The sequence below is a fragment of the Lonchura striata genome, chromosome 26 (assembly GCF_050655825.1).
Source record: "Lonchura striata isolate lonStrDom1 chromosome 26, ASM5065582v1, whole genome shotgun sequence".
Lineage (NCBI taxonomy): Eukaryota > Metazoa > Chordata > Aves > Passeriformes > Estrildidae > Lonchura > Lonchura striata.
This window is the reverse complement of record NC_140728.1, coordinates 6,572,905-6,598,409: the sequence shown is the minus strand read 5'-3', so window position 1 is coordinate 6,598,409 and position 25,505 is coordinate 6,572,905. Positions and strand designations below refer to the sequence as shown.

General features: G+C 50.2%; 1 protein-coding gene across 4 annotated transcripts; it reads left to right on the top strand.

The window, feature by feature from the left end:
- Nucleotides 1–592: 592 nt before the first annotated feature.
- On the top strand, nucleotides 593–24,617 carry SLC41A1 (solute carrier family 41 member 1). Of its 4 annotated transcripts, none has more exons than XM_085561358.1 (11): nucleotides 593–1,118; nucleotides 2,341–3,407; nucleotides 9,820–9,927; nucleotides 12,575–12,646; nucleotides 14,093–14,237; nucleotides 14,336–14,482; nucleotides 15,707–15,854; nucleotides 15,926–16,005; nucleotides 18,669–18,803; nucleotides 21,004–21,152; nucleotides 21,705–24,617. In XM_085561358.1, the coding sequence occupies exons 2-11, from the start codon at nucleotides 3,054–3,056 to the stop codon at nucleotides 21,888–21,890; spliced, it is 1,524 nt and encodes a 507-aa protein (XP_085417484.1). In that variant the 5' UTR covers nucleotides 593–1,118; nucleotides 2,341–3,053; the 3' UTR covers nucleotides 21,891–24,617. The 4 variants fall into 4 exon arrangements, with proteins under 4 accessions (XP_085417484.1, XP_077645195.2, XP_085417482.1 ...); XM_077789069.2 differs by lacking the exon at nucleotides 593–1,118 and adding an exon at nucleotides 1,889–2,018; XM_085561356.1 differs by lacking the exon at nucleotides 593–1,118 and adding an exon at nucleotides 1,916–2,059.
- The last annotated feature ends 888 nt before the right edge of the window (nucleotides 24,618–25,505 follow it).

Here is a 25,505-nt window from a genome sequence, read left to right as displayed (position 1 = left end):
CTGGACAGAGCCCCCAGAGACACTGGCTGTGATCTCTGGCCATGGAAAAGAGTTTTCAATCTTACAGGATGAATTACAAGCTCTGAGTGTTTGATATAAGTAATAATTAAGTGTGGCATGGATGCAAAAGTAAAATTTTAGGATTCTAGATGAGGGGTCCAAAGGGGACAAGATGGAGGAAATTGGGTGTGCCTTGTCCTTTTTCTCCTTCTTCATGCCCTCCATGTCTCACTGTGGTGTTGGCATTTTTCTGTTGGTTCAGGCTGGGGACACACTGTCCAACGTAGGTGACAGATATTGGCACGTTCTTGTAAATGCAGCCCAGGGAGTTTCTGGTATTGAATGTTTGTCACATCCCACTGAGGGCAGAGCCCCACACGCTGCCCTGCAGGACAGAGCTGGGCAGGGCAGCAGAACATGTGAGAGATAAACAGAATAAACAACCTGGAAACAGCACAGACCAATGATGGCTTCTGCTTTGGCAGGGGGCTGACAGACAGAGACTTTCTACATTTTGGAGTCATCAATACCTCAGATTCTGGCAGCTCCTGGGCTGCCTCCCCTTCCCCTACACTCTTGCAGTGTCCCAGCCACCCTTCCCGGCCCAGAGCGTGTCTCCAAGGGCTGGAGCTGGGGTCACATCACCACCCTGAGCAATAACTCGCTGCTGGCTGTTTCCTGGGAGGAAAGGAAAGGCAGGAAGGAAAAACAACTGCTCAAAATTTCCACTCATGACAAGAAAAAAAAAAAAAAAAAAAAAAAGGAAATAAAAGGAAAGCATGAATCAGAGGAGCTGGTTCATTCAGGAACACAGAATTGTACAGAGCAACAAGGACCTGGCCTCTGTAGCAGGAGTTTTTATGCTCTTTATTTATTTGTTGTGGGACAGTTTGGCACAAGTAGAGGCAGAGTACGTGACAATATTGCTGAGCTTTTGTTCGGAGCTGCCCCAGCCTGGCAGAGGCCTGAAATCCAGTGGGCACCACTGAGCACGCTGGGCTGCATCCAGCCCTGCCTCCCTGCATGGGGGTGGCATTGCTGGGCACCCCTGGGCACCCCTGAGCTCCCAGGGGGCACAGCGGGGAGAGAGGGAGCTCCAGAGAGCCCCGAGAGAGCAGGTAAAGGTATGGGGATGGAGGGATGGATGGATGATGGATGATGGATGGATGGATGGATGGATGGATGGATGGATGATGGATGGATGGATGGATGGATGGATGGATGATGGATGGATGGATGGATGGATGGATAGATGGATAGATGGATGATGGATGGATGGATGGATGATGAATGATGGATGGATGGATAGATGGATGATGGATGGATGGATGGATGGATGGATGGATGGATAGATGGATAGATGGATGATGGATGGATGGATGGATGATGAATGATGGATGGATGGATGATGGATGGATGGATGATGTATGGATGATGGATGGATGGATGGATGGATGGAGGGATGGGCAGACGGATGGACAGCAGGGTGGAATAAAGAATGGACAGCAGAGTGGATGGAAGGACGGATGGATAGAAGGACAGACGGACAGACAGACAGAGGGACGGGCAGACGGACAGATGGACGGACGGACGGACGGACAGACAGAGAGAAGGGCAGATGGACAGAAGGATGGACGGACAGATGGACAGAAGGACGGACAGAAGGACGGAAAGACAGACAAGAAGGACAGACGGACAGACGGACCGGCCGCCCCCACCGGCCCCGCCTGGGCCCGAGGCCCCGCCCCCGCGCGCCAAAGGGGCGTGGCCTACACGCACGGGGGACGCGCTGCGCGCCGGGGGGCGTGGCCAGACGTGACGCCACGCGCGCCGGGCCAATGGGAGCGCGGCTTGGCGGGGCGGGCGCGGCCGCCATTGGGCGGCGGTGATGTCAGGGCGGCGCGGGGCGGGGCCCGGCGGGGCAGAGCGCGGGGCGGCGGCGGAGCCGCGGGTGCGCAGCGGGAGCGGAGCGGGAGCGGAGCGGCCGGCACCGGGCGGTACCGGCACGGCGGGACTCGGTACCGGCACCGCGGGCACGGGACCGGCACGGCGGGACTCGGTACCGGCACGGCGGGTACGGGACCGCGGGGCACGGGCCGGGCGGCAGCCCCGCTCCGCTGCGCTGCGCGCATTCCCGCGGGGATCCGCTCCGGAGCTGGCGGCTCGCGGGGCGCTGCGGGAGCAGCCCCGGCCGCGGGGATCGCCCCGCCACTGTGCCCCGCAGCCCCCGGGCGTGCGGGAGGACAGCGCGGGGAGAGGAGGGGCACGGCGGAGGTTGGGCACGGATCGCTGATCCCACGGGAGCGCGGGGAATATCGGCTTTCCTGCCGTGTGTTTCAGGTGACGGACGAGCTCTTGGGAAAGCACGTTCGATCCCCAGGCCGCCCAAATGCCAGCCCCCACCCTGCAGCCTGCCCAGCGCCGTGAGTAACCCTCCGTGGGTTAACCCTGAGTAAGGGTGAGAAACTGCTGGGCGAGGAGGAGGAGGGCGGCAGTGGCGCTGGAATCCTGCTGGAATCGCTGGCTCTTCTGGCAGAAAGCCCGCAGGAGCCTTCCCACTGGAATTCTGCAGAGGGACAGTGGCAGCAAGAAGAGCCTGAGTGGGATCACGTCTAAAAGCCAGCCCTCTCCTTCAGTGTTCCTTTAAGCTTCTGTGTCCTTCACTTCTTCTGGTTTTCCCTCTGCCCCATCACGTCTGCTGTTAAAAAGCCGGGAAGAGATGCAGTAAAGCATCACCCATCTCGGGAGGAAAGCTGGGATCCCGCCCGGGCGGCTGCTGCAGCACAGGGCGCCGGAGAGGAGCAGAGCCAGGGGGAATTGCTGCCGGTCCCCTGCCCTCGCCTTGCTCCGTGTCCCCATCCCGGGCGCTGTTGATGGGGATCTCTGCCGCAGGAGCAGGCTGTGCACTGCCGGGCGGGCGAGCAGGGCTGGCACGGCGCACCCCTAGATGCTGGGAAGGCCGTGTGGGTAAGCTGCTGGCAGAAGATCCCTGCTGGAGCAGCTGCTGGCTGTAGGCCCAGCGCGCCAAGGCCCAGCCGAGCGGGTGCTGCAGCATGACTTCCACGCTGGAGCACAAGGAGAGCGCCCAGGCCAACGGGGCCGTGCTGCCCGTGGTGCCCGGGGACTGCCCCGAGCCCACCCAGGGCTTCCTGGCGCCCGGCGGCACCGGCGTGGAAGTGGTGGTGCTGGAGTCCCGTGCCAACGCCAAAGGGGTGAGGGAAGAGGATGCCCTGCTGGAAAATGGCAGCCAGAGCAACGAGAGCGATGACACCAGCACGGACCGGGGTCCCGAGCCCGCCTCGCCCCTCAAGGAGACCTCGTTTTCCATCGGGCTGCAGGTGCTGTTCCCCTTCCTGCTGGCTGGCTTCGGCACGGTCGCTGCTGGGATGGTGCTGGACATCGTGCAGGTAGGGCTGGCACCCTGCGGGGCAGGGCTGGGTGCCACAGGGGACTGCCAAGGCTGGGTCAGGGCCTGGGAAGGGGGGAAACAGCTCCCTGGAGGGCTGCTGGGGAGGGGGAGATGGGGGGCTCTCCATCACCTTGTCCCAGCCCTGGCTTTGCAAATTAAACTCAGTTAATTTAAGGGGATGGGAGAAAAATGAAGAAAGGAGAGGGCAATGGCTCAGAGGAGGAGGAGCAGCCTGGGAAGTGAGAGCACTCTGTGCATCACAGCTGGAGATAAATCCCTTCCTTGGTGACATCCCAGCTCCTTTTGTCCCTTTCCCACCTCGGGTGCTTGCTGTGCTGGTCCAGGCTCGTGCCAGCCAGGTCAATGTTTCCCTCGGTGTGTGCCAGGCCCTGTGGCTCATTCCAGAGCTTCCTGCACCACTTCCCTGCACTCTGGAGGCATCCAGGGATGACAGGAGTGTTCCCCCGAGAGGTGCAGGTGACATTTAGGAGAGGCCAGCAGGGAGCTGGCAGTTGCCTCTGGATAAAAACCAAGGTGTTCCCGGTGGGAACGTGCCAGCCTGGCTGTGTTTCCATGCGGGAATGCTGTCCTTGGAAACGGAGGCTCCTGTGCATTTCCCAGGCGTGCCTGGCAGCAGATCAGCTGCTGTGTGCCCTGAGCGCCAGGCTGGGCAGAGCCTGAGGCACAAAACCAGGCTCATCCAAGCTTTGGGATGGGGGACGCAGATTTTGGGAGCTGTGGGCACCCAAAAATGCTCTGCTGGGAGCTGTTGGCTGGGCTGAGGAAACAAACCCTGGTGCAGTGGGCAGGGAGAGCTCCAGTGTCAGCCCCGGGCAGCTGGGTCAGTGCCAGGAAGCCAGAAGGGATTTTTTGGGATTTGTGCTGCCAGGAAGTCAGAAGGGTTTTTTTGGGATTTGTGGGTGGCCAGGCAGCCTCTCCTGGTGCTGTCCTGCCCACAGCAGCAGTTCCTCTGCGTGCCTTTGAGCTCTGCTCATGCCTGTGGCCTCTCCTGGTGGGACCTGCCGGGACAGCTGGGAAGTGACTCCAAACAGGAAAGGCTGGACGGGGGAAATTAATCCGGGAGAGTTTTACTGGAATCGTTTTCTGAAAAAATAAGCACATTTCAAGCATGTTTTCCCTTCGCAAGGTCCCTGCCTGGCTCTTCTGGAAGTCCCCCAAAGTGATTTGAACCCAAGCTAAAATTTTTCCTGGAGCTTGTGAGCAGGCAGGGCTGGGAGACTGCGTTCTGCTGCCTCGAGGAGTGTAAATTTAGGAGTAAAACTTTATCATTCCATTACTGGGGAATAAAACTTTGTAATTTCCCATGTCCCACAGCAGCTTAGCCTGTGCTGCCAGCAGCTCCAGCTCCCTTCAGCCTTGGCATGACCTGAGCCATGGGGGAGGATTTTTCCAGAGCCTCCACCACCCCCAGATCCCCCCCAGTGCTGCGTGGGATCCTGGGCACATCCTGGAGGATCCTCTCTGCTCTGTTTGCCTCCCTAAATCCAGCTGATTGCCCTGGTGCTGTGCTTCTCAGAGGAGCTGCTACAGGGATTTTAACACCTCCACGTCCTGAACTGAAATTCTTATTTCATCTTCTCTTTATCCTTATTTTCTTGGCTTTTTAAAATTTTTTTGTTTTGTTTTGTTGATTTTTTTTTCTCTTTTTTATGTTATAGTGGATTTTTTTGTCTTTTACTTTTAAATATTTTCTGCCTTTTTTTAGAGTTTTTTTGGGTTTTGCCTTTTTTAGGTTTTGGTGGAGGTTTTTTTGCCTTATTTAGGGGTTTTTTCCCCTTTTTAGGTTGTTTTTTTCCTCTTTTAGTTTTTTTTTAATGTTTTTAAGGTTTCTTTTTTGCCTTTTTTAGGGTTTCTTTTTTTCCTTTTTTTAGGGTTTCCTTTTTGCCTTTTTTTAGGTTTTTTTTGCCTTTTTTAGATTTTTTTGGTCTTTTTTAGGTTTTTATTTTTGCAGCCAGCGAACTGCTGAGCTCTGCAGAAATCTCCTTGCTTTTCTTCCCCAAAGATGCCTTTTCTTCCCCAAAGATGCCTTTTCTTCCTTTCTCCAGGAGCAGCCCTGCCCTAGAGCTGCTGCAGAGGCTGCAGCTTGCAGGGCAGCCTCCCCTAAAGCTGCATTTACAAACCAGGCTTGGGACAAGCTGATGAGAGCTGGAGCTGGTGCCTGGCCCTGCCCCTGTGTGCTGTCCCTCAAAATTGTTATAATTTTGAAATTAAAGATCTCACAGGGAAAATATGGGGATAGGAATAACAGTTCTTTACTAGGAAAATTAAAATACAAATGCAATAGTACAAAAAAAAACCCCAAAAGAAACCAACATTGCCAGAGTCAGTCAAACCCAAAAACAGCAAACCACTGCCAGAGTCAGGACAAAAGGAATAGGAATAACAGTTCTTTATTGGGAAAGTTAAAAATACAAATGCAATAGTACAAAAAACAACCCAAAAAACAAACCATTGCCAGAGTCAGTCAAACCCAAAAAAACCAAACCACTGCCAGAGTCAGAACAGAGTCAGGACAAAAGGAATAGGAATAACAGTTCTTTATTGGGAAAATTAAAAATACAAATGCAATAGTACAACCAAAGCAGTGTCAGGGTCAGAGCAGCCCTGTCCCCTGTGGGTCAGGGAGTGGCTCAGCCCCATCCCAGGGGGGCTCAGCCTCCTGCAGTGCCAGCTGTGCTTCTGCTGGAGCAGGATCTGCACAAGGGGGAGTTTTCCTTGGAGCTCCAGGGCTGGGGGAGATGGGCCTGGGCTCCTCTGGGAATGCAGGGGGAAGGAAGCTGCTCCTCTGGGAATGCAGGGGGAAGGAAGCTGCTCCTCTGGGAATGCAGGGGAAGGAAGCTGCTCCTCTGGGAATGCAGGGGGAAGGAAGCTGCTCCTCTGGGAATGCAGGGGGAAGAAAGCTGCTCCTCTGGGAATGCAGGGGAAGGAAGCTGCTCCTCTGGGAATGCAGGGGGAAGAAAGCTGCTCCTCTGGGAATGCAGGGGGCAAAGGCTGTTCTGGTATCCCAAAATCCCAGATTGTATCCAGGTAGGAATTCTTGGCTCCTCCCCTGGGCAGAGCATCTCCCCATGGATGATGGAATTTTCTCGGCCATGCAGGGACACTCACTGGCCATGAACAGGAGATTGTTAATAATTAATGGCTCATGAACAGAAGATAATTAATAATTAATGGCCCATGACCAGAGGAGATCTCCTGGAGGGGGGATTGGTTTGTGGAAGAGATGAAGAGAACTGCCCAGTGAGCAGAGGAGAGCTGCCCCAGGGGAAATTCCTCTGGCAGAGGGAAATTGAATCCACACTTAACCCAGGACAGGGCAGTGGTGCTGCCACGGGGAGTATATATATTTATATATACACATATATAAAAAATAGATAATGATATAAAAATATAAATAATATAATAATATTATATAATATATAATAAAAATTAAAATATATAATAATTATATATCTATATAAATAACAAAAATATTATCGAATATATAATAATATATATATAAAATATATACAGTAGATAATTATATATCACTATAAATAACATAATATTATAGAATATATAATAAATATATATATAATATATAATAGATGATTATATATCAATATAAATAATAGAATATTATATAATAAATAATATAAAATAGAAATAATATATAATTTTATATCAATATAAATAATATAATAATATTATATTTTTTATATAGACTCTCAGGCTGTGTCCCTGAGAGTCAGCTTGGCGTGAAATCCCGGAGGTTTGGGTGGATCCCATTCCAAGGCAGGGACACCTTCCCCATGCCAGGCTGCTCCAAGCTCAGCCTGGCCTGGGGCACTGCCAGGGAGGAGGAGGGCACAGCCCCTGCCAGGGTCTCTGCAGCCTCACCCGGCCCAACCAACGTCAGAAACATTAAAGGGATTTTTGTCACTGCAAAATGGTAAATGGAGGCGAAGCCAATGGGAAGAAATTACAATGTCTGACTCAATTTGGAAGGCTAATGATTTCTTTATTATAACTATGCTAAAATACATTAATATACTATATAAATGAAATACTAAAACTACAAACCTGCTTTTCTAACTACCAAATCTCACAACTCAGAATCCTCTGTTGAGAGTCCAGCCCCAGGCTCAAACAATCCTCACCAGAATCCAGCCCAGCACTCACCCCTGGTAAACAATTGTCCAAACACATTCCACGTGGGAAAACAAGGAGCAGAAATAGAAATTGTTTTCTCTTTCATTTCTCTTTTTGCACCTCTATGAAAATCCTGAGAAGAAAATGTGCTTACCACACTGGAAAACCCCTTTTCCCTTGGAGAAATCCCACTCCACCCATCCCAAGCTTGCCTCCACTCTTTTTTCTTTCATTTGCCTGCAAGGAGTTTTCGAGAGCAGCTCGAATTTGGTATTGCAAAGTGTCAGAATCTGAGATATTGATGATTCCAAAATGTAGAAAGTCTCTGTCTGTCAGCCCCGCTGCCAAAGCAGAAGCCATAATTGGTCTGTGCTGTTTCCAGGTTGTTTATTCTGTTGATCTCTCACATGTTCTGCTGCCCTGCCCAGCTCTGTCCTGCAGGGCAGCGTGTGGGGCTCTGCCCTCAGTGGGATGTGACAAACATTCAATACCAGAAACTCCCTGGGCTGCATTTACAAGAACGTGCCAATATCTGTCACCTACGTTGGACAGTGTGTCCCCAGCCTGAACCAACAGAAAAATGCCAACACCACAGTGAAACATGGAGGGCATGAAGAAGGAAAAAAAGGACAAGGCACACCCAATTTCCTCCATCTTGTCCCCTTTGGACCCCTCATCTAGAATCCTAAAATTTTACTTTTGCACCCGTGCCACACTTAATTATTATTTATATCAAACATTCAGAGCTGGAAATTGATCCTGTGAGATTGAAAACTCTTTTCCATGGGCAGAGATCCCAGCCAGTGTCTCTGGGGGCTCTGTCCAGGGGGTTCCTGACCCCTCCAGGGTCCCAGGGCAGCCAGAGGGAAGCTCTGCATTCCCACAGCAAAGCAGCAGGAAAATGCACCTTGGTGGCTCCGAGGTGAGGGTGGGAAAAATAAACACAAAATCAATGAACTCCTGCCTCGCCCAGGCTGGCAGGTGGATGGAAGAAGGAAAGCTGGTGGCTCTCCTTGTCCTGCAGGGAAATCCGTGTCCCGTGAGCCTGGCAGGGTGGCACTGCCAAGGGCAGCTGGCAGAGGGCTGGAGCCTCCTCCTAGCCTGGGAAACGGCTGAGTTAGCACAGCTGGGAGGGAAAGGTGGCCTCAGGGGGCCAAAGTGGAAAAAAGAGTAGATAAAATTATATATTTTCGTAAATTTTTATAATTTTATTATATATAATATAATATTGTATTATTTATATAAATATATAATATATTGTATATTATATATTGTATATTATATATTATATATTATATATATTTTTCTATATTACCCAATATATACAATACATTACAATATTATATTAATAATATAAACTAATTATAATATATAATAATGAAATATTATTTATATTGATATTATATATTATATACATTATATATATCATATATATTACACAATATATGCTATATAATATATAATTCTAATATATAATAATAAAATATTATATTTTATATTGATATTATATATTATAATTATATAGAATATATATATTACATAATGTATATTATTTATAATAATATAATATTATTTATATTATATTATTATAATCTATTATTATTAATATACTAATATAATATATATCATTATATATATTTTCTCTATTATATAATTATATTAAATAATTCTGTGTATATTTTTATTATATAATAATGGCTGAGGGCCTTTGCTGTGTCGTGCAAATATATATCTAAAATTATATGAAATATATTAATATTATTATATATAATATTATTATACTATATGATATTATTATATAATATATAACATATATTATATAATACATATACATATATAATATATATCAATATTATTATATTCATATCATATAGTATAATTAAAATATTAATAGTATATTGATCTAGTAATAATATAGTAGAATTAAAAATTAGTATAATTTAAATATTAATATTAATATATATTATATATATTTCATATGCAAATATATATTTTTGCAAGCCACAGCAAAGGCTCTCAGCTGAGACTGACCAAACTCCAGCACCCAAATCTGCCAAAACCTGCAAGTGTTGGGCACAGCCTCTCCATCCCTCCCTGCTGTGGCCCCCGGCTGTGTGACATTTTGTGGGCACAGCTGCCAGGCAGAATTCCCCGTGTGGCAGCAGGGAGGGCACTGGGGTGTGTGCCCCGAGCCCAGGCTGGCATCGCCCACGCTGGGATTTACTGGTTCTGTTTTTTTGCTGGTTTTAATTTTGCAGCACTGGGACGTCTTCAAACAGGTGACCGAGGTGTTCATCCTGGTTCCTGCTCTGCTGGGCCTGAAGGGGAACCTGGAGATGACGCTGGCATCCCGCCTGTCCACAGCTGTGAGTGCTGGGGGCACAGAGAGCCCTCCCTGGGCAGGGGTGGTGGCTGGGCAGGTCAAATTCCCAAATTTTGGGCAGGGAAGGCACAGCAGGGTTGCACAGGGCTATCTCTGCATCTCTGGCAGGTCAGGTCCTCTCCTCTCTGTCCTCTTCCTCTCCTCTCTGTCCTCTTCCTCTCCTCTCCGGACAGAGGCTGAGCTTTGTTTGCCCCTTCTCTCTGGGGAAAAAACAAACAAAACAAATCCCTTTGTGTGACTCCCTCTCCATTGTTGGGATTTTTGCTGTCCTGCCCGCAGGGACCTTGTCCCCCCTGGCCACGTTCTGGCCACGGGCTGCTCAGGGGGAGTGCCTGGGACACTGTTGGCACTTGTGTGTCCCCCCTGGGGCTGGCAGGAGCAGCCCTGGCAGAGGAACCAAGTCAGGAATGCAGAACTTTGCCCCATCTGCCCTGGTGGCTGCAGGGGGGTGACAGGGACACCAGCTCAGCTCCTGTCCTGCTGCCTCCTGTCCCCAAGCTGACCCCCAGAGCCTTTGGCCTCTGCCTTCCCTCCCGTGCCTCCTTAAAATCATGGAATCATGAAATGGGGTCCTGGAGGTGCGGAGCCTCTCCAGGATCATCCAGGTGCCCGTGCTGGTGGCCCAGGAGGAGCCTGGTGGCCCAGGAGGGTCTCTGCTCCCAGGGCTGTTTCAGGAGCTCCTCTCTGCACAGCCTGCAGTGGCTTCTCAGACTCTGGGTTTCTAATCAGTGCTGCTTTAAGGCACCTCAGAAATTCCTTTCACAATTAAGAGGCAAAACTCCCCCGTTAGTTAAAGGATTAAGTGATTACAGCCAGGTTATGTTAATCCCAGCCTAATTGCCATGTGGCTGGAATTTTAAGGTCAGGCTTCACATGGGGCTCAAATTCCTGTGCTGGCTGTGCTGCTCCAGTCAACTTTTTGTTGGTTTTCCCCCAAATTTCTTCCTCCTCTCTGCCCAGAATGATTTGCTTCAGAGATGGGAGCATCTCAGTAAAGCACATCCAGCAAGGAGAGCGTGGGGATTAATTAATCAATGATTTCTTGTTTTATTTACCACCTGAGAGGAGGAAATTGCTGCTGTGGTGTTGTGCACAAGTTTGGAGAAGTTTAGGATGCAGTACTGTAGGTTTGTGTGTCATAGCATGATTACACTGTAGCATGAGTCCATAAAATTAAATTATTTAAAGATTGGGTCAAGAACATAAATATCCTTGTTGGCAGTGTTTTATTGGTCAATAAATCCTTGAAAAGTCTTGTAACTAGGGGTCTTGAGACTTTCTGAGCCATACAGTGAAGATGTGAGCCAAACTTACCCTTCCTGTCTATGTAGAAGATACGAAAAATAAATCCCATCATCTGAGAAACTCAGAGGTCCCATCTCTAACTCATTAAAAATTCAAAATGCATTCCTTCAAAATGCACTCCAACGTGCATTTCCCACTCCAGTGTTTGAGCCTCTCCCTTGTTTCCTGAGCTCATCAGCTTCTAAGGGTGCAAACTGGATATAAATTCACCCATTCTTCCCTCAAAGACCCTGGAGGTGGCAGGGAGGAGCAGAGCTGGTGCCCTGCAGCAATTCCTCTGGGTTATTTTGGATCCTACACCAGGAATTAAAACCATTTCCACCTCCTGCTCCTGGTTGGTATCACCCACGGTGATATTTACTGAGTGGTTTTTTTTATCCTACTCATCCTGCTCAGCCTCTCCCTGTGCCAGCTGAGCCCTGGGCCAGGGCTGCCTGCTCCTGTCTGTGTCCCCACGTGTCCCCAAGCAGGAGGGATTGCTGCCTGCTCCTGTCCAAGTCCCCAGACTTGTTTGCTCAGCTTTTCCCTGGACCAGGAGAAATTGCTGCCTGCTCCTCTCCAAGTCCCCACATGTCCCCAGCCAGGAGGGATTGCTGCTTGCTCCTGTCTGTGTCCCCAGCCAGGAGAGATTGCTGCCTGCTCCTCTCTATGTCCCCACGTGTCCCCAGCTCTGTTTGCTCAGCTTTTCCCAGGAACAGGAGGGGAATTGCTGCCTGCTCCTGTCTGTGTCCCCAGCCTTGTTTGTTCAGCTTTCCCTGGAGCAGGAGGAATTGCTGCCTGCTCCTCTCCGTGTCCCCAAGCAGGAGGAATTGCTGCCTGCTCCTCTCCGTGTCCCCACGTGTCCCCAGCCTTGTTTGCTCCCTGCTCCTCTCCATGTTCCCAGCTCTGTTTGCTCAGCTTTTCCCAGGACCAGGAGGGATTGCTGCCTGCTCCTCTCTGTGTCCCCAGCTCTGTTTGCTCAGCTTTCCCCAGTCCCAGGAGGGATTGCTGCCCGCCGTGCCCCAGTGCTGCTGCTCTGACCTGGGGCTCTGCCCCTGGCCCGAGGGGCAGCCTGACCCAGCTGGGTGCCAGCCAGGCGTGGCTGTGCCAGCAGAGTGAGAGCCATGAGAGCAGCGTGGGGCTGCAGGGGCACAGAGGGATCTCGCTGCTTTTGCAGGTTTTTGGTTGCTGTTGATTCCCCTTGGCTCCCTTTGCTGCTGGATTATTCTGCTGTAAGAGCTGAGGGTTTGAGGTCCCCTCCTGCTCCTGGCACGCAGGAGTTTGGCTGTTAGCAGGTGTGAAGTGCTGCCAGGCTGTAATTAATGCTGTCTGATTTCCTCTGGCAGGCTAATATTGGCCAAATAGATACACCCAAAGAGCTCTGGAAGATGATTACGGGGAACATGGCTCTGATACAGGTAAGCAGAGGGAAGGGCAATATTTACAGCTGGGCAAGCCCAGCTTTGGCAAGTGTGGGAGGTTTAAATGCCTGGGTTTTGCTGTTTGCTGTCAATATTCTGTGTCTCATGGGGAGGCAGGTGGCACCTCTGTGGCCCTGCAGGTTGGACTGGCTGTTGCCATGCTGGATTCTGATCCCCCTGGGTGGGGTTTTCCTTCTTGGAATCATAGAATGAAATCATGGAATGGTTCGGGTTGGAAGGGACCTTAAAGCTCATGTCAGTTTTTGGCTTCCTTTTTCTGCCTCTGTTGGGGTGGGGATTGAAGGCACTTCAGATGGCATTTAATGTTCAGACTCAGGTGTTTGTTATTTCTATCAATGGTCCAGTCTCACAGCAGTGAGTTCTGCAGTCTTTCATTAACCAGGCACAAAATGGCCAACTATCTCTTGTTACAAGGTCATTTGAGGCTAAACTATCCAATTAAGAAATGACAGCTAAATTATTTTCCTTTTTAACCCAATAACTGATCCCTTGAAGCCTGCACTGTGGACTTTTCTGACAAACCACCACCCAAACCCATGGAGAAGAAGGTGAAGAACAACCTGCCTCCGCCCTAAAACCTCCATCTTGATTCATATTTATTTCTATATTCTAAAACCCCAAACTCTAAGTTTTTCATCCTGTGACATTACACACTTCTAACTAGCTCCACACCCATAATCCCAGTGCTGTTAATTCATTTTGGAAGCCTTCCCCACAGCCTCGGGTCAGTGCAGTGCTCCCCTGGGAGTCAGAGTCCGTCAGCACAGAAAGTCTCAAATTCTCAGCATGCAGAACTCCAACCAGCTGATGCATTTCTCATGGGCAGCGACACCTTCCACTGTCCCAGGCTGCTCCAGCCTGGCCACGGGCACTTCCAAGGGTGAGGCAGCCACAGCTGCTCTGGGCAACCTCTCACAGAATTCACAGAATTCACAGAATCACCAGATTGGAGAGACCTGAGAGATCATCGAGTTCAGCCCAGCCCCAGCCCCTCAACTGAACCCTGGCACCCAGAGCCACATCCAGGCTTTGTTAAACACACCCAGGGATGGGGACTGCACCACCTCCCCAGGCAGAACATTCCAGAACTTTATCACCTTTCTGTAAAAACTTTTTCCTGATATCCAAGCTAAATTTCCCTTGGTGCAGCTGAGGCTGTGTGCTCTGGTTCTGTCAGCTCCTGGAGAAAGAGCCCAACCCCAGCTGGGCACAGGCACCTTTCAGGAGCTGTGCAGAGTGACAAGGTCACCCCTGAGTCTCCTTTTCTCCAGGCTGAGCACCCCCAGCTCCCTCAGGGGTTCCTCACAGGGTTTGTGCTCCAAACCCATCACCAGCCTCGCTGCCTGCCCTGGACACGCTCCAGCTCTCCCACACCCTGGGGCTGTTTTGGTCTCTTGCTGACCCTGTGCTCTCCATTTCCAGGTCCAGGCCACCGTGGTTGGCTTCCTGGCCTCCATCGCAGCCGTGGTGTTCGGCTGGATCCCAGATGGGCACTTCAGCATGGACCACGCTGTGCTGCTGTGTGCCAGCAGCGTGGCCACTGCCTTCATTGCCTCCCTAGTCCTGGGTGAGAGTCACCCCTCTGTGCACCTCTTTTTGAGATTTTAAACTCCCCTTGGCCTTATCCTGGGTTTTTGGGGGTTTTTTGCCTCTTTCTGGCTGCAGGCATGATTATGATTGGGGTGATCGTGGGCTCCAAGAAGATGGGGATCAATCCTGACAACGTGGCCACGCCGATCGCTGCCAGCCTGGGGGACCTCATCACGCTGGCTCTGCTGTCAGGGATCAGCTGGGGCTTGTACAAGGAGCTGGGTGAGGAGCAGCAAAAGGCAGCAAAAAAAAAGCAAAAAGTGTCTCCCTGGTTCTTGCTGGGTCTCCCTCTCATTTCACCCTCTTCCTCTGCAATCATCTTTTTTGGGGTGTGTGGGGTTCTCTGGAGCTCCCTCAGGCCTCGTTCAGGTTAGGGGAGGGGATGGAGCTTCTCGCTGCCTTGCACACCTCCTCCTCTCCAGCTGGGGTGCTCAGGGAGAGGTTGGCCCCTTGCAGGGGCTGGGCTGGGGCTGGAGCAGTGGGAGAAGGCAGATTTGGATTCCATCTGCTGAGCTGTCAGCTCCAGCTGGGGATCCTCAGGGCAGGGCTGAGCTGGAGCCTCCCAGGTTCCTCCTCCTTCCTCCTCCTCCTTCCCTGGGACTTGGGGCCGTGACTCAGCCAGGTTCATCCAGGGGTGAAGGAAGCAGCGCTGGGAGATCCTGCCCAGGGCTGGGAAGTGGGGATGAGCAGCTGGAATTGCAGAGATCTCCCCCAGATCTGCTGGTGAACACATCCAAGCCTTTTTCAGGCTACAGCTGCGACGAGGAACCACCAGGTCCTGCAGAGCCCAGGCTGGCCTGGACTTTCCCTGCTCTTCCTGGAGCTCCTGAGGGACGTGGTGAACTCAGGGTCCTCAAAACAGGAAAGGTGGACAGGACAGAAAGCACGTCAAACCAATATGATTAATGCTACATTCTGCATTTATTCAAGAGAAGATGGTAGTTTTTATACACTTCTATATAATTTACAGTTTACAAAGGCACTCTGATTGGCAAGCTAACATTGTTTGTCTTTGCTCTAATTTACACTCATATAGCTCATTATTTTGTAATTACCTTAACATAATTTCTGACTGTGCCACAATTAATTTCTTACTGTGTCAAAGGCTCCTAGGCCGCGTCAAGGCCGCTTATCAGGCAATCTGGGACAGTAGGGAAAAACCTCCACAATTTGTAAAAGTTGTAAAATTGGTATGATTTATTTCAGTTCCTTAAGGACATGTGCACTTCTGATAATTCTTGTGTCTATTTATCTTCTAACCTGTTGCACATGCATAAAAGATATATGCATATGCATTAAACTGATTTATTAATTTTATGGGCCTGTGCAGTTTTCTAGTCAATTCTCACTCCAGACATTAATCATGCCCCCTCTCTCTCTCAGAAATTCTGCAACAACGTGGCCTTGATTTCTCTGCTTCTTCTCCTCCTTGTCCCCCCTGCCCAGAGAGCAAAGTGTACGTGAACCCCTTGGTGTGTGCCTTCTTCCTGTCCCTGCTGCCCATCTGGGTCGTCATTGCCAGGAGGAATTCTGCCACGCGGGAGGTGCTGTACTCGGGCTGGGAGCCCGTCATCGTCGCCATGGCCATCAGCAGGTGGGCTGGCCCCGTCCCCAGAGCCCCCCTGGCCTTAGCCCAGCTCTGACCTCCCCCCTCTCCCCCTGCAGCGTCGGGGGGCTCATTTTGGACAGGACGGTGTCGGATCCCAACTTCGCTGGGATGGCAGTTTTCACTCCAGTCATCAACGGTGAGTCCTGTCCCGCCCCGGGGCTGCAGCTCTGGGCAAACTGGGATGGGTGGGATTGCAGGCACTCCTTCTCTCGTGGGCACACAGGTCTGAGTGCCCCCGTGCCACCCTGTGCTCTGGGCAAACTGGGATGGGTGGGATTGCAGGCACTCCTTCTCTCGTGGGCACACAGGTCTGAGTGTCCCCGTGCCACCCTGTGCTCTTTGCAAACTGGGATGGGTGGGATTGCAGGCACTCATTCTCTTTTTGGGAGCCAGGGGCACACAGGTCTGAGTGTCCCCGTGCCACCCTGTGCTCTGGGCAAACTGGGATGGGTGGGATTGCAGGCACTCCTTCTCTCGTGGGGCACACAGGTCTGGCTGCCCCTGTGCCATTGTGCAACCCTTTCACCCTTTGTTCTTTGCAAAGTAGGATGGTTTGGGATCTCAGGACACTCATTTTCTTTTAGGGCACACAGGTCTGGCTGCCCCTCTGCCACCTTTTGCTCTTGGCAAACTGGGATGGGCTGGGATTTCAGGACACTCATTTTCTTTTAGGGCACACAGGTCTGGCTGCCCCTGTGCCACCCTTTCACCCTTTGCAAATTGGGGTGGTCTGGGATTTCAGGACACTCATTCTCTTTTGGGGCACACAGGTCTGGCTGCCCCCATTGCCGCCCGTTCAGGTGACAAGCCTAGGAGGCTATTCCCCAAAAATCCACATTTCCAGGGACTTCTTCATTTCCTTATTCCTCCTGTCTGGGAGAACACCCCCCGCCCCATCTTCTAAAATATTTGCCTTGTGGCACCTGGCAACACAAAGATTTGTATTTGTGCCTTGGAGTCAGGAAATCTGATTGGTTCTGGTGCAAAGTTTTCACTTCCTTTCTGCCTGCTGAACCAGGAAGACTCATTTTTAAATTGTTTTTTTACAGTAGGTGGAGTTAATTTTCAGCCAGTGCTGGAGGCTTTCGCAGCTTCATGTGAAAAATAATATTTTGAACTTCCTGTGTCTGTTCTGGTGCCTGACTCATCATTTTTCTTCCACCCCCAGCTGCAGTAACAGAAGTGCTTCAGTTTTACTCAGGGAATTGAGGGGGAAAGTCACAGCTTTGTCCCAGCTCCTCACATCCTGCAAAAGTAGAATTGGGGTCAAAACCAGACTGTTCTGCATAATTCCAGCAGCTGGCAGTTGCAGCTGTGCTGGCTGTGAGAGCAGCTCCTGTTTGTGCCTGCAGCAGTGTTGTGGCTGAGGTGGTCACAGTACAAAGCAACCCTCGCTTTTCAGAAGGCTTCAAACCCCGTTTTGCCATAGCATGCATGCTTCTCAGGCATTCTCACAAAACTCCTAAGCTGACACTTTACTCACTGGTCAGGAAAGACAAACGAAGTGCTCATTGCAGTAGGCAGCTGCAGGTTTCTCTTTTTCATTTTTCTCTTCTCTTCCTTATTTTGTCTTACTTTCTCTTCTTCTTTCTTTACTTTCTCTTCTTTCTTTACTTTCTCTTCTTCTTGCTTTCTTTACTTTCTCTTCCTTACTTTCTCTTCTTTCTTTCTTATTTTCTCTTCTTTCTTATCTTCTTTCTTTCCTATTTTATCTTCTTTTCTTTCTTACTTTATCTTTTCTTTCTCTTATTTTCTCTCTTCTCTCTTCTCTTCTTTCTCTTCTCTTCTCTCTCTTCTCTTCTCTTCTCTTCTCTTCTCTTCTCTTCTCTTCTCTTCTCTTCTCCTCTCCCCTCCCCTCCCCTCCCCTCCCCTCCCCTCCCCTCCCCTCCCCTCCCCTCCCCTCCCCTCCCCTCCCCTTTTCTCTTCTTTCTCTCTTATTTTCTCTTATCTTTCTCTCTTATTTTCTCATTTTCTCTTATCTTCCTTTCTTATTTTCTCTTATTTTTATTTTCTCTTCTTTTCTCTTCTTCTTTCTTTCTTACTTTCTTTTCTTTCCTCTTCTCCTTTCCATCTTGCTTTCCACGCCAAACAACCTCGGTAGGAAATTCTTTCGGTGCTAAACACAGATCCTATTCTCAGCTCACAGAATCCTCTGTCCAACCTCTCACCCAGGTGTGGGTGGCTCAGAATCTGCTGTCCAACCTCTTCCACAGGTGTGGGTGGCTCACAGAATCTGCTGTCCAACCTCTCACCCAGGTGTGGGTGGCTCAGAATCCACTGTCCAACCTCTCACCCAGGTGTGAGTGGCTCAGAATCTGCTGTCCAACCTGTCACCCAGGTGTGGGTGGCTCACAGAATCTGCTGTCCAACCTCTCACCCAGGTGTGAGTGGCTCAGAATCTGCTGTCCAACCTCTCACCCAGGTGTGAGTGGCTCAGAATCTGCTGTCCAACCACTTCCACAGGTGTGGGTGGCTCACAGAATCCACTGTCCAACCTCTCACCCAGGTGTGGGTGGTTCAGAATCCACTGTCCAACCTCTCACCCAGGTGTGGGTGGCTCACAGAATCCGCTGTCCAACCTCTTCCACAGGTGTGGGTGGTTCAGAATCCACTGTCCAACCTCTCACCCAGGTGTGGGTGGCTCACAGAATCTGCTGTCCAACCTCTCACCCAGGTGTGGGTGGCTCACAGAATCTGCTGTCCAACCTCTTCCACAGGTGTGGGTGGCTCAGAATCCTCTGTCCAACCTCTCACCCAGGTGTGAGAGGCTCAGAATCTGCTGTCCAACCTCTTCCACAGGTGTGGGTGGCAACCTGGTGGCGGTGCAGGCCAGCCGCATCTCCACCTACCTGCACATGAGCGGCGAGCCCGGAGACGGCCCCGGGCCGGCGCCCCGGCGCTGCCCCAACCCCTGCAGCACCTTCTGCAGCTCAGGTACGGCCCGGGAAATGCAACCCCCTTGTCTTGGCGTGAAAAGTAAAATTACTGAGGGGTTTTAAGTCAGAGATGTCATTTATTAGGAAAAAGGGAATAAGGAATTAAGTACGTGTAATAGCACTGCTGACGGAGTTAGAGGTATAACCTGAGACTTGCTGGCTAGGGCGGTGGTGGCAGTGGTGGTTTTGTTGAAGCAGTGGTCACACACACACAGAATCCCAGAATAATGAGGTTGGAGGAGACCTCTAAGATCATCAAGTCCAACCTATGCCCTGACACCTCAACTAGACTACAGCACCAAGTGCCACATCTATTTTTTTTTAAACACATCCAGAGATGGTGATTCCACCACCTCCCTGGGAAGACAATTCCAGTATTTTATTATTCTTTTGGTGAAAATTTTTTTCCTAATATCCAATCTGTACCTTCCCTGACTTAGCTGAGGCTGTGTCCTCTTGTTCTGTCAGTGCTGCCTGGTGGGAGAGACCGACCCCACCTGTCTGCAGCCTCCCTTCAGGAGCTGTGGAGAGCAATGAGGTCACCTCTGAGCCTCCTCTTCTCCAGGCTAAACAACCCCAGATCCTCCAAACATTCCTCACAGGGTTTGTGTGCCCCTCTCCAGCCTCGCTGCCTCCTCTGGACGTGCTCAAGCATCTCAACGTCCTTCCCAAACTGAGGAGCCAGAGCTGGACACAGTCCTGCAGACTGATGTCGTTTCTCTCTGGAGGTTTAGTGTAGAGAAGGTTTTAGCTGTTCTTCTTGGAAGAGGGGATTGCAGCTCCAGGTGGTGATGGAATACACCCCAATGTTATCACCTAGGACACCCCTCCCTCCTGATGATTGGAATTCTGAAATTAGGGGGCTCGCAAGTAAAGATGTGTAAAGCAGTTCTTTACTGGGGAAATTAAAATATAAATGCAATAGTACAAAAAAAAACCCAAAAAACAAACCACTGCCAGAATCAGAACAAAAGATATGGGAATAGAAATAACAGTTCTTTATTGGGAAAATAAATAATAAAAATGAAATAGTACCAAAAAACCCAAAAAACAAACCACTGCTGGAGTCAATCAAACCCAAAAAACAAACCACTGCCAGAGTCAGAACAGAGTCAGAACGAAAGGAGTAGGAATAACAGGTTTTTTACTAGGAAAATTAAAATACAAATACAATAGTACCAAAAAAAAAAACCCTGCACAAAGGGGAAGTTTTCCTTTGAAGCTCCAGGGCTGGTGGGGATGGGCCTGGGCTCCTCTGGGAATGCAGGGGGCAAAGGCTGTTCTGGTATCCCAAAATCCCAGATTGTATCCAGGTAGGAATTCTTGGCTCCTCCCCTGGGCAGAGTATCTCCCCATGGGATGATGGAATTTTCTGAGCCATGCAGGGACACTCACTGGCCATGAACAGGAGATCATTAATAATTAATGGCTCATTAAAAGAAGATAATTAATAATTAATGGCTCATGTACAGAAGAGCTCTCCTGGAGGAAGGATTGGGTGTGGGGAGATGAAGAGAACTGCCCAGTGAGTAGAGAACTGCCCCAGCTCTGACACATTAATAGAATGCAGACATTGCCTTGCAGTCTAGACAGTGGGAAAAAACCCCCACAACTTGTAAAAGTTGTAAAGTTGGTATGATATATTTCAGTTCCTTAAGGACGTGTGCACTTCTGGAAATTCTTGAGTCTATTTATCTTCTAACCTGTTGCACATGCATAAAAGACATATGCATATGCATTAAACTGATTTATTAATTTTATGGGCTTGTGCAGTTTTTAAGTCATGTAGATATGATATTTATAGTTCATATTTCATTTTTCTGTTTGTTTTAGTCTCAAAGTTAGTGGTAGGCCTCTTTTTATCTCTCCAATATTATCTGTGCAGTTTTGAGTCTTCCTTGTTCACTCTCTGTAGGTCGTTTTGTGAGTACGCAAGTTAAAAGACTAAACAAAAAATCCCCAAAATTGGTATTTACCCTGAATTAAATTTCTAACCCCCTGTTTCAGAAGGGACCCACAGGATGATCCAGTGCAGCTCCACACCCCAAAATCCCTGCCAGCCTTCAGCTGGGTCATGGTTTGGGTGGGAGGGGACCTTCAATCTCACCCAGTGCCACGAGCAGGACGCCTTCCACCAGCCCGGGTGGTTCCCTGGGACACTGCCAGGGTTTAAATCAGGTCTGGTGTCCCCTCTGCAGACGTGAACTCCCGCTCTGCCCGCGTGCTCTTCCTCCTGGTGGTGCCCGGGCACCTGGTCTTCCTCTACACCATCCACTCCATGCAGGGGGGACACACCACGCTCACCCTCATCTTCATCGTGTTCTACATGACAGCAGCGCTGCTCCAGGTGAGCTGGGGGCCCTCGGGGCTGGGCTGGCTCGGGGGACACGGCTGTCACCTGCCCTGGGGACAGACGGACAGGGGCTGTCCCTGCCAAAGGTGCTGTGCTGGGCAGAGGATCCCTGGGCAGCTCTTCCTGGACACACAGTTTTTCCATCCTGCCGTTCCTGGGCAGTTTAAAGTCTGCCTTTTGTCTCCTTTAAGTCCTTTTGATGGTGTCCTCATCTGTGCTGGGGGGTGATTTGGCAATTTGGAAAGGCCTGGTGATGAAAAGAGGATGTGGATTTTTTTTTATTTTAGCCAGGGGTGGTTATTTTTGCCATGGGGTTATTTTGCCCAGGGGGTTATTTTGGCCCAGGGGGGGTTATTTCGGCCGTGGGGTTATTTTGCCCAGGGGGGGTTGTTTTTGCCCAGGGGGTTATTTTGCCCAGGGGGGGTTATTTTGGCCCAAGGGGGGGTTATTTGAGCCGTGGGGTTATTTTGCCCAGGGAAGGTTGTGCTCCCCGTGGCAGGCAGAGCTGCTGTGGCACGCAGGGCTCAGGAGCTGTGGCTGTTCCAGGTGCTGATCCTGCTCTACATCGCTGACTGGATGGTGCACTGGATGTGGGGCAGGCACCTGGACCCCGACAACTTCTCCATCCCGTACCTGACAGCTCTGGGGGACCTCATTGGGACAGGGCTCCTGGCCCTCAGCTTCCACGTGCTCTGGCTCATCGGGGACCGGGACTCCGATGTTGGGGATTAAATCTCCCTGCTCCTCCCTTCCCGCAGCTCTCCTCCTTCCATTTGTTGTTTCTTTGCTTCCCCCTCCTGCCACCCCCCCACCATCCTGGAAGATTTCACCTTTGATACCAGATTCTCATTATTTTCAATGGGAATTTTACGTGGTTTATATTTCAAGTCAAGTTTGTACAGAAAAATCGATCTAGTTTTAGGAAGGACAAACAAACAAACAAAAAGTGTAACGAGACAATCACTAAGTGCAATTTTCGTAGCAGTCATGTCTGAACCAAGGTTCCAGTGAAGTTCCTGCTCAGTCGGATCATGCAGGGAGCCCCCCCTGCCCCCTCCCTCGAGGTGAAGGGCTGCTTTTTTCGCTTCATAAGCGTTTTAAACCCTGCAGGTCGAGCTCAGGTTTGTTCAGCTGAGCTGGCACCTTCCAGCCAAGTGCAACCTCATGGCTCAGGGCACGGGGTAGCCCTGCCTTGGCTCTCTGAAGCTCCAGCCTGGGGCCACATCCAAAAATGGGGAGTGTCTATGAGGAGGGTGATGAGGAAGGCTCCTGTGTTCACCCCAGGAATGTGAGTGAGCTGATCTGAGAGCCCCTGGCTGGGCTCTGCTGGCAGCTCCAGGCTCCCTTTTGCCACCCACGCTGCTTCTGCCTTGGTGAGCCCAGCTCAGCTGCTCTGAGCTTCTCCCAGAGGGGCTGGGAGCTCTGCCCACACCATCCCCACTGCCAGGGACCCTCTGCAGGACCTGCTGGAGCCCTCCTTGTGCTGCTCCCTTTCCCTCAGTGCACCCAGAGGGGCGCATGGATGGACAAACAGCTCCTGGTTCTGTGCCCAGCTTTCCTTTTGGCTGCTGACGGGGCCCTTGCAGGCAGGAAGGGATCCCTGGGGAACTCTTCCTGGACACCTGGACACACAATTTTTCCATCCTGCCATCCCTGGGCTGTTCCCCTGGGCAGGAGCATTTTGCTCCTGGTGTCTGTGGGATTTCCCTGCCAGCTGCAAAACAGCTGGGCATGCAGGATGAGTGGAGCCCTGGCTGTTGGGGCAGCTCTGTGGCACAGGAACCCCCCTGCCCGTGTGTGGAGCTGGGATGGGGGCTCAGCCCAGCTGGGGGGGCCCGGCTGAGCCCTGGCAGTGCAGGGTTCCCTCCTCTGCTGCTTCCCCTCCTGTTCCTGTGCTCTTCTCCTCGGGGCTGCCTGGAATTCCTGCTCTTCCCCTTAGGCCACGCTGGCAGGGCGGCAAAAACCAGAGCTAGGGGCAAACCAAGACCAAAGTTAGTCCAGGCTCACTGTGCCAGGCCAGGAGCTGCGTGCAGAGCTGGGCCTCGCTCCAGAGACGAGTTGGACAAGAGGGTCGGGATGAAGTTTGGACTAAGTTCTTTTTCAGCTCCAGAGATGAGTTGGAAAAGGCTCAGGATGAAGTTTGGATGAAGTTCTTTTCCAGCTCCAGAGATGAGTTGGAAAAAGCTCAGGATGAAGTTTGGATGAAGTTCTTTTCCAGCTCCAGAGATGAGTTGGAAAAAGCTCAGGATGAAGTTTGGATGAAGTTCTTCTCCAGCTCCAGAGACAAGTTGGAAAAGGTCAGGATGAAGTTCTGGATGAAGTTCTTTTCCAGCTCCAGAGACGAGTTGGAAAAGGTCAGGATGAAGTTCTGGATGAAGTTCTTTTCCAGCTCCAGAGACGAGTTAGAGAGGGTCAGGATGAAGTTTGGACTAAGTTCTTTTTCAGCTCCAGAGATGAGTTGGAGAGGCTCAGGATGAAGTTCTGGATGAAGTTCTTTTCCAGCTCCAGAGAAGAGTTGGAAAAGAGGCTCAGGATGAAGTTCTGGAGATCACGGGGCAGGTGGAGCCAGAGCAGGGCTCCTGGCTGCTCCAGCCCTCCCTGGAGCTCTGCAGACCCTTCCCTGCTGCTGGTGCTGTGCAGGAGGCAGGGCTGGGCTCCAGGCTGCTCCTTCTCAGCCCCTCAGAAGAGCAGGTGTTGTATTTTGGGATGATTTCCCCCTTTTTCCCCCTTGTTAATCCACCCTCAGGCTCAGTCCCCCTCCTCCTGTGCTCCTTGTCCTGGGTGGGAGCAGCTCTGACCCTCCTCTGTCCCCTCTGGGGACATTTCTCAGATCTCCTTTGGCCAAAGCTGTGCTCAAAGGGAAAAAAAAACCCAACCACAAAACAAACTTTGTCCCTGCTGTGCTGAACTCTCAGCCCAGGGACTTCTGGAGCATTCTCTGCAATATTTTCTGGAGTATTTCCTGGAATATTCTCAGCTGCTCACCTGATTTCTCTGCCTGATGTTGAGGAATAAATGCTAGACTTCCTCCCATTAACACTTCAGCTTTCATGGATACAGAGGGCAGCTCTGCTGGCCTGTCTGGTGTCACATCACCACTTAATCCCCCAGGAAAGGATTCCCTAGAGGAGGAATCTGCCTCTCATGGTGGGGGCTGCTGGGGCTGGGAGGGTCTGTTCATTAAATATGGTCAAAAGTGTGCTTGGGGAATGGTCAGGGAAGAATTTAATTTAAAATGAGGAATATTGATTAAAAAAACAACAAAAAACAAACCTCTTCCCACTGGTTGCACTCCAATGCATGCCTACTCTACAGCTGCCTGCAGATGAAAATCCTGGTTTACTCTTTTATTAAAGGAAAAAGACTGTCTTAATTATTTATAGTTCCTATAACTGACAGATGTTGACCTAATGGATAAATTATATTTGGTTAAATAAAGATGACATTTATTTATGTGGACTGTGGTGGGGTTTCTTTTGTTTTCTCCTTCAGGCTGAAGGCCCCTCTCAGGTTTTGAAGCTTATTGAGCCCAGGCTGAAGCTCTTTTGATAGGAGAAAATCAAATAAATTGCTGGGCATGGAGCAAGGTGGGATTGGTGTGAGTGCCAGGTGACCTCGGCCCTGCCCCTGGTCAGGTCCTGGCAGCTCCTGGAGGGTCCTGGCAGGAATCCAGGTGTTCCTCCTGGCAATCCAGGTGTTTCTTTGACAATCCAGGTGTTCCTCCTGGCAGTCCAGGTGTTTCTTTGACAATCCAGGTGTTCCTCCTGGCAATCCAGGTGTTTCTTTGACAATCCAGGTGTTCCTCCTGGCAGTCCAGGTGTTCTGCTGGCAGTCCAGGTGTTCCTCCTGTCAATCCAGGTGTTTCTGGCAATCCAGGTGTTCTGCTGGCAGTCCAGGTGTTTCTTTGGCAATCCAGGTGTTCTGCTGGCAATCCAGGTGTTCTGCTGGCAGTCCAGGTGTTTCTTTGGTTTCTTTGGCAATCCAGGTGTTCTCCTGGCAATCCAGGTGTTTCTGCTGGCAGGGTTGGATAAAACCTTTTCCTGACTTAGAGATGGGGTAACTGAGAGGTGTTTTCAAAGCTTTTATTTTATTTTTAGTCTTGTGAGAAAGGTGAGACAATGTAAATGTTGTGATTTATGCTGTTACAATTAGAAGCTATTTCTTAATTACAAAACACTATAAGTGTTTTTGTAGTTTATTAACATTTCGTTACACTATGCTGTAGATACTTTAAAGTTATTTATCTAAAATTGCTCTTCATAAATCTTATTACATTGTACCTTTCATAGTTCTATTTCTCCAAAGTACCTAATCTTATTTACAAAATCATCTTTTGAAACTTTTTTC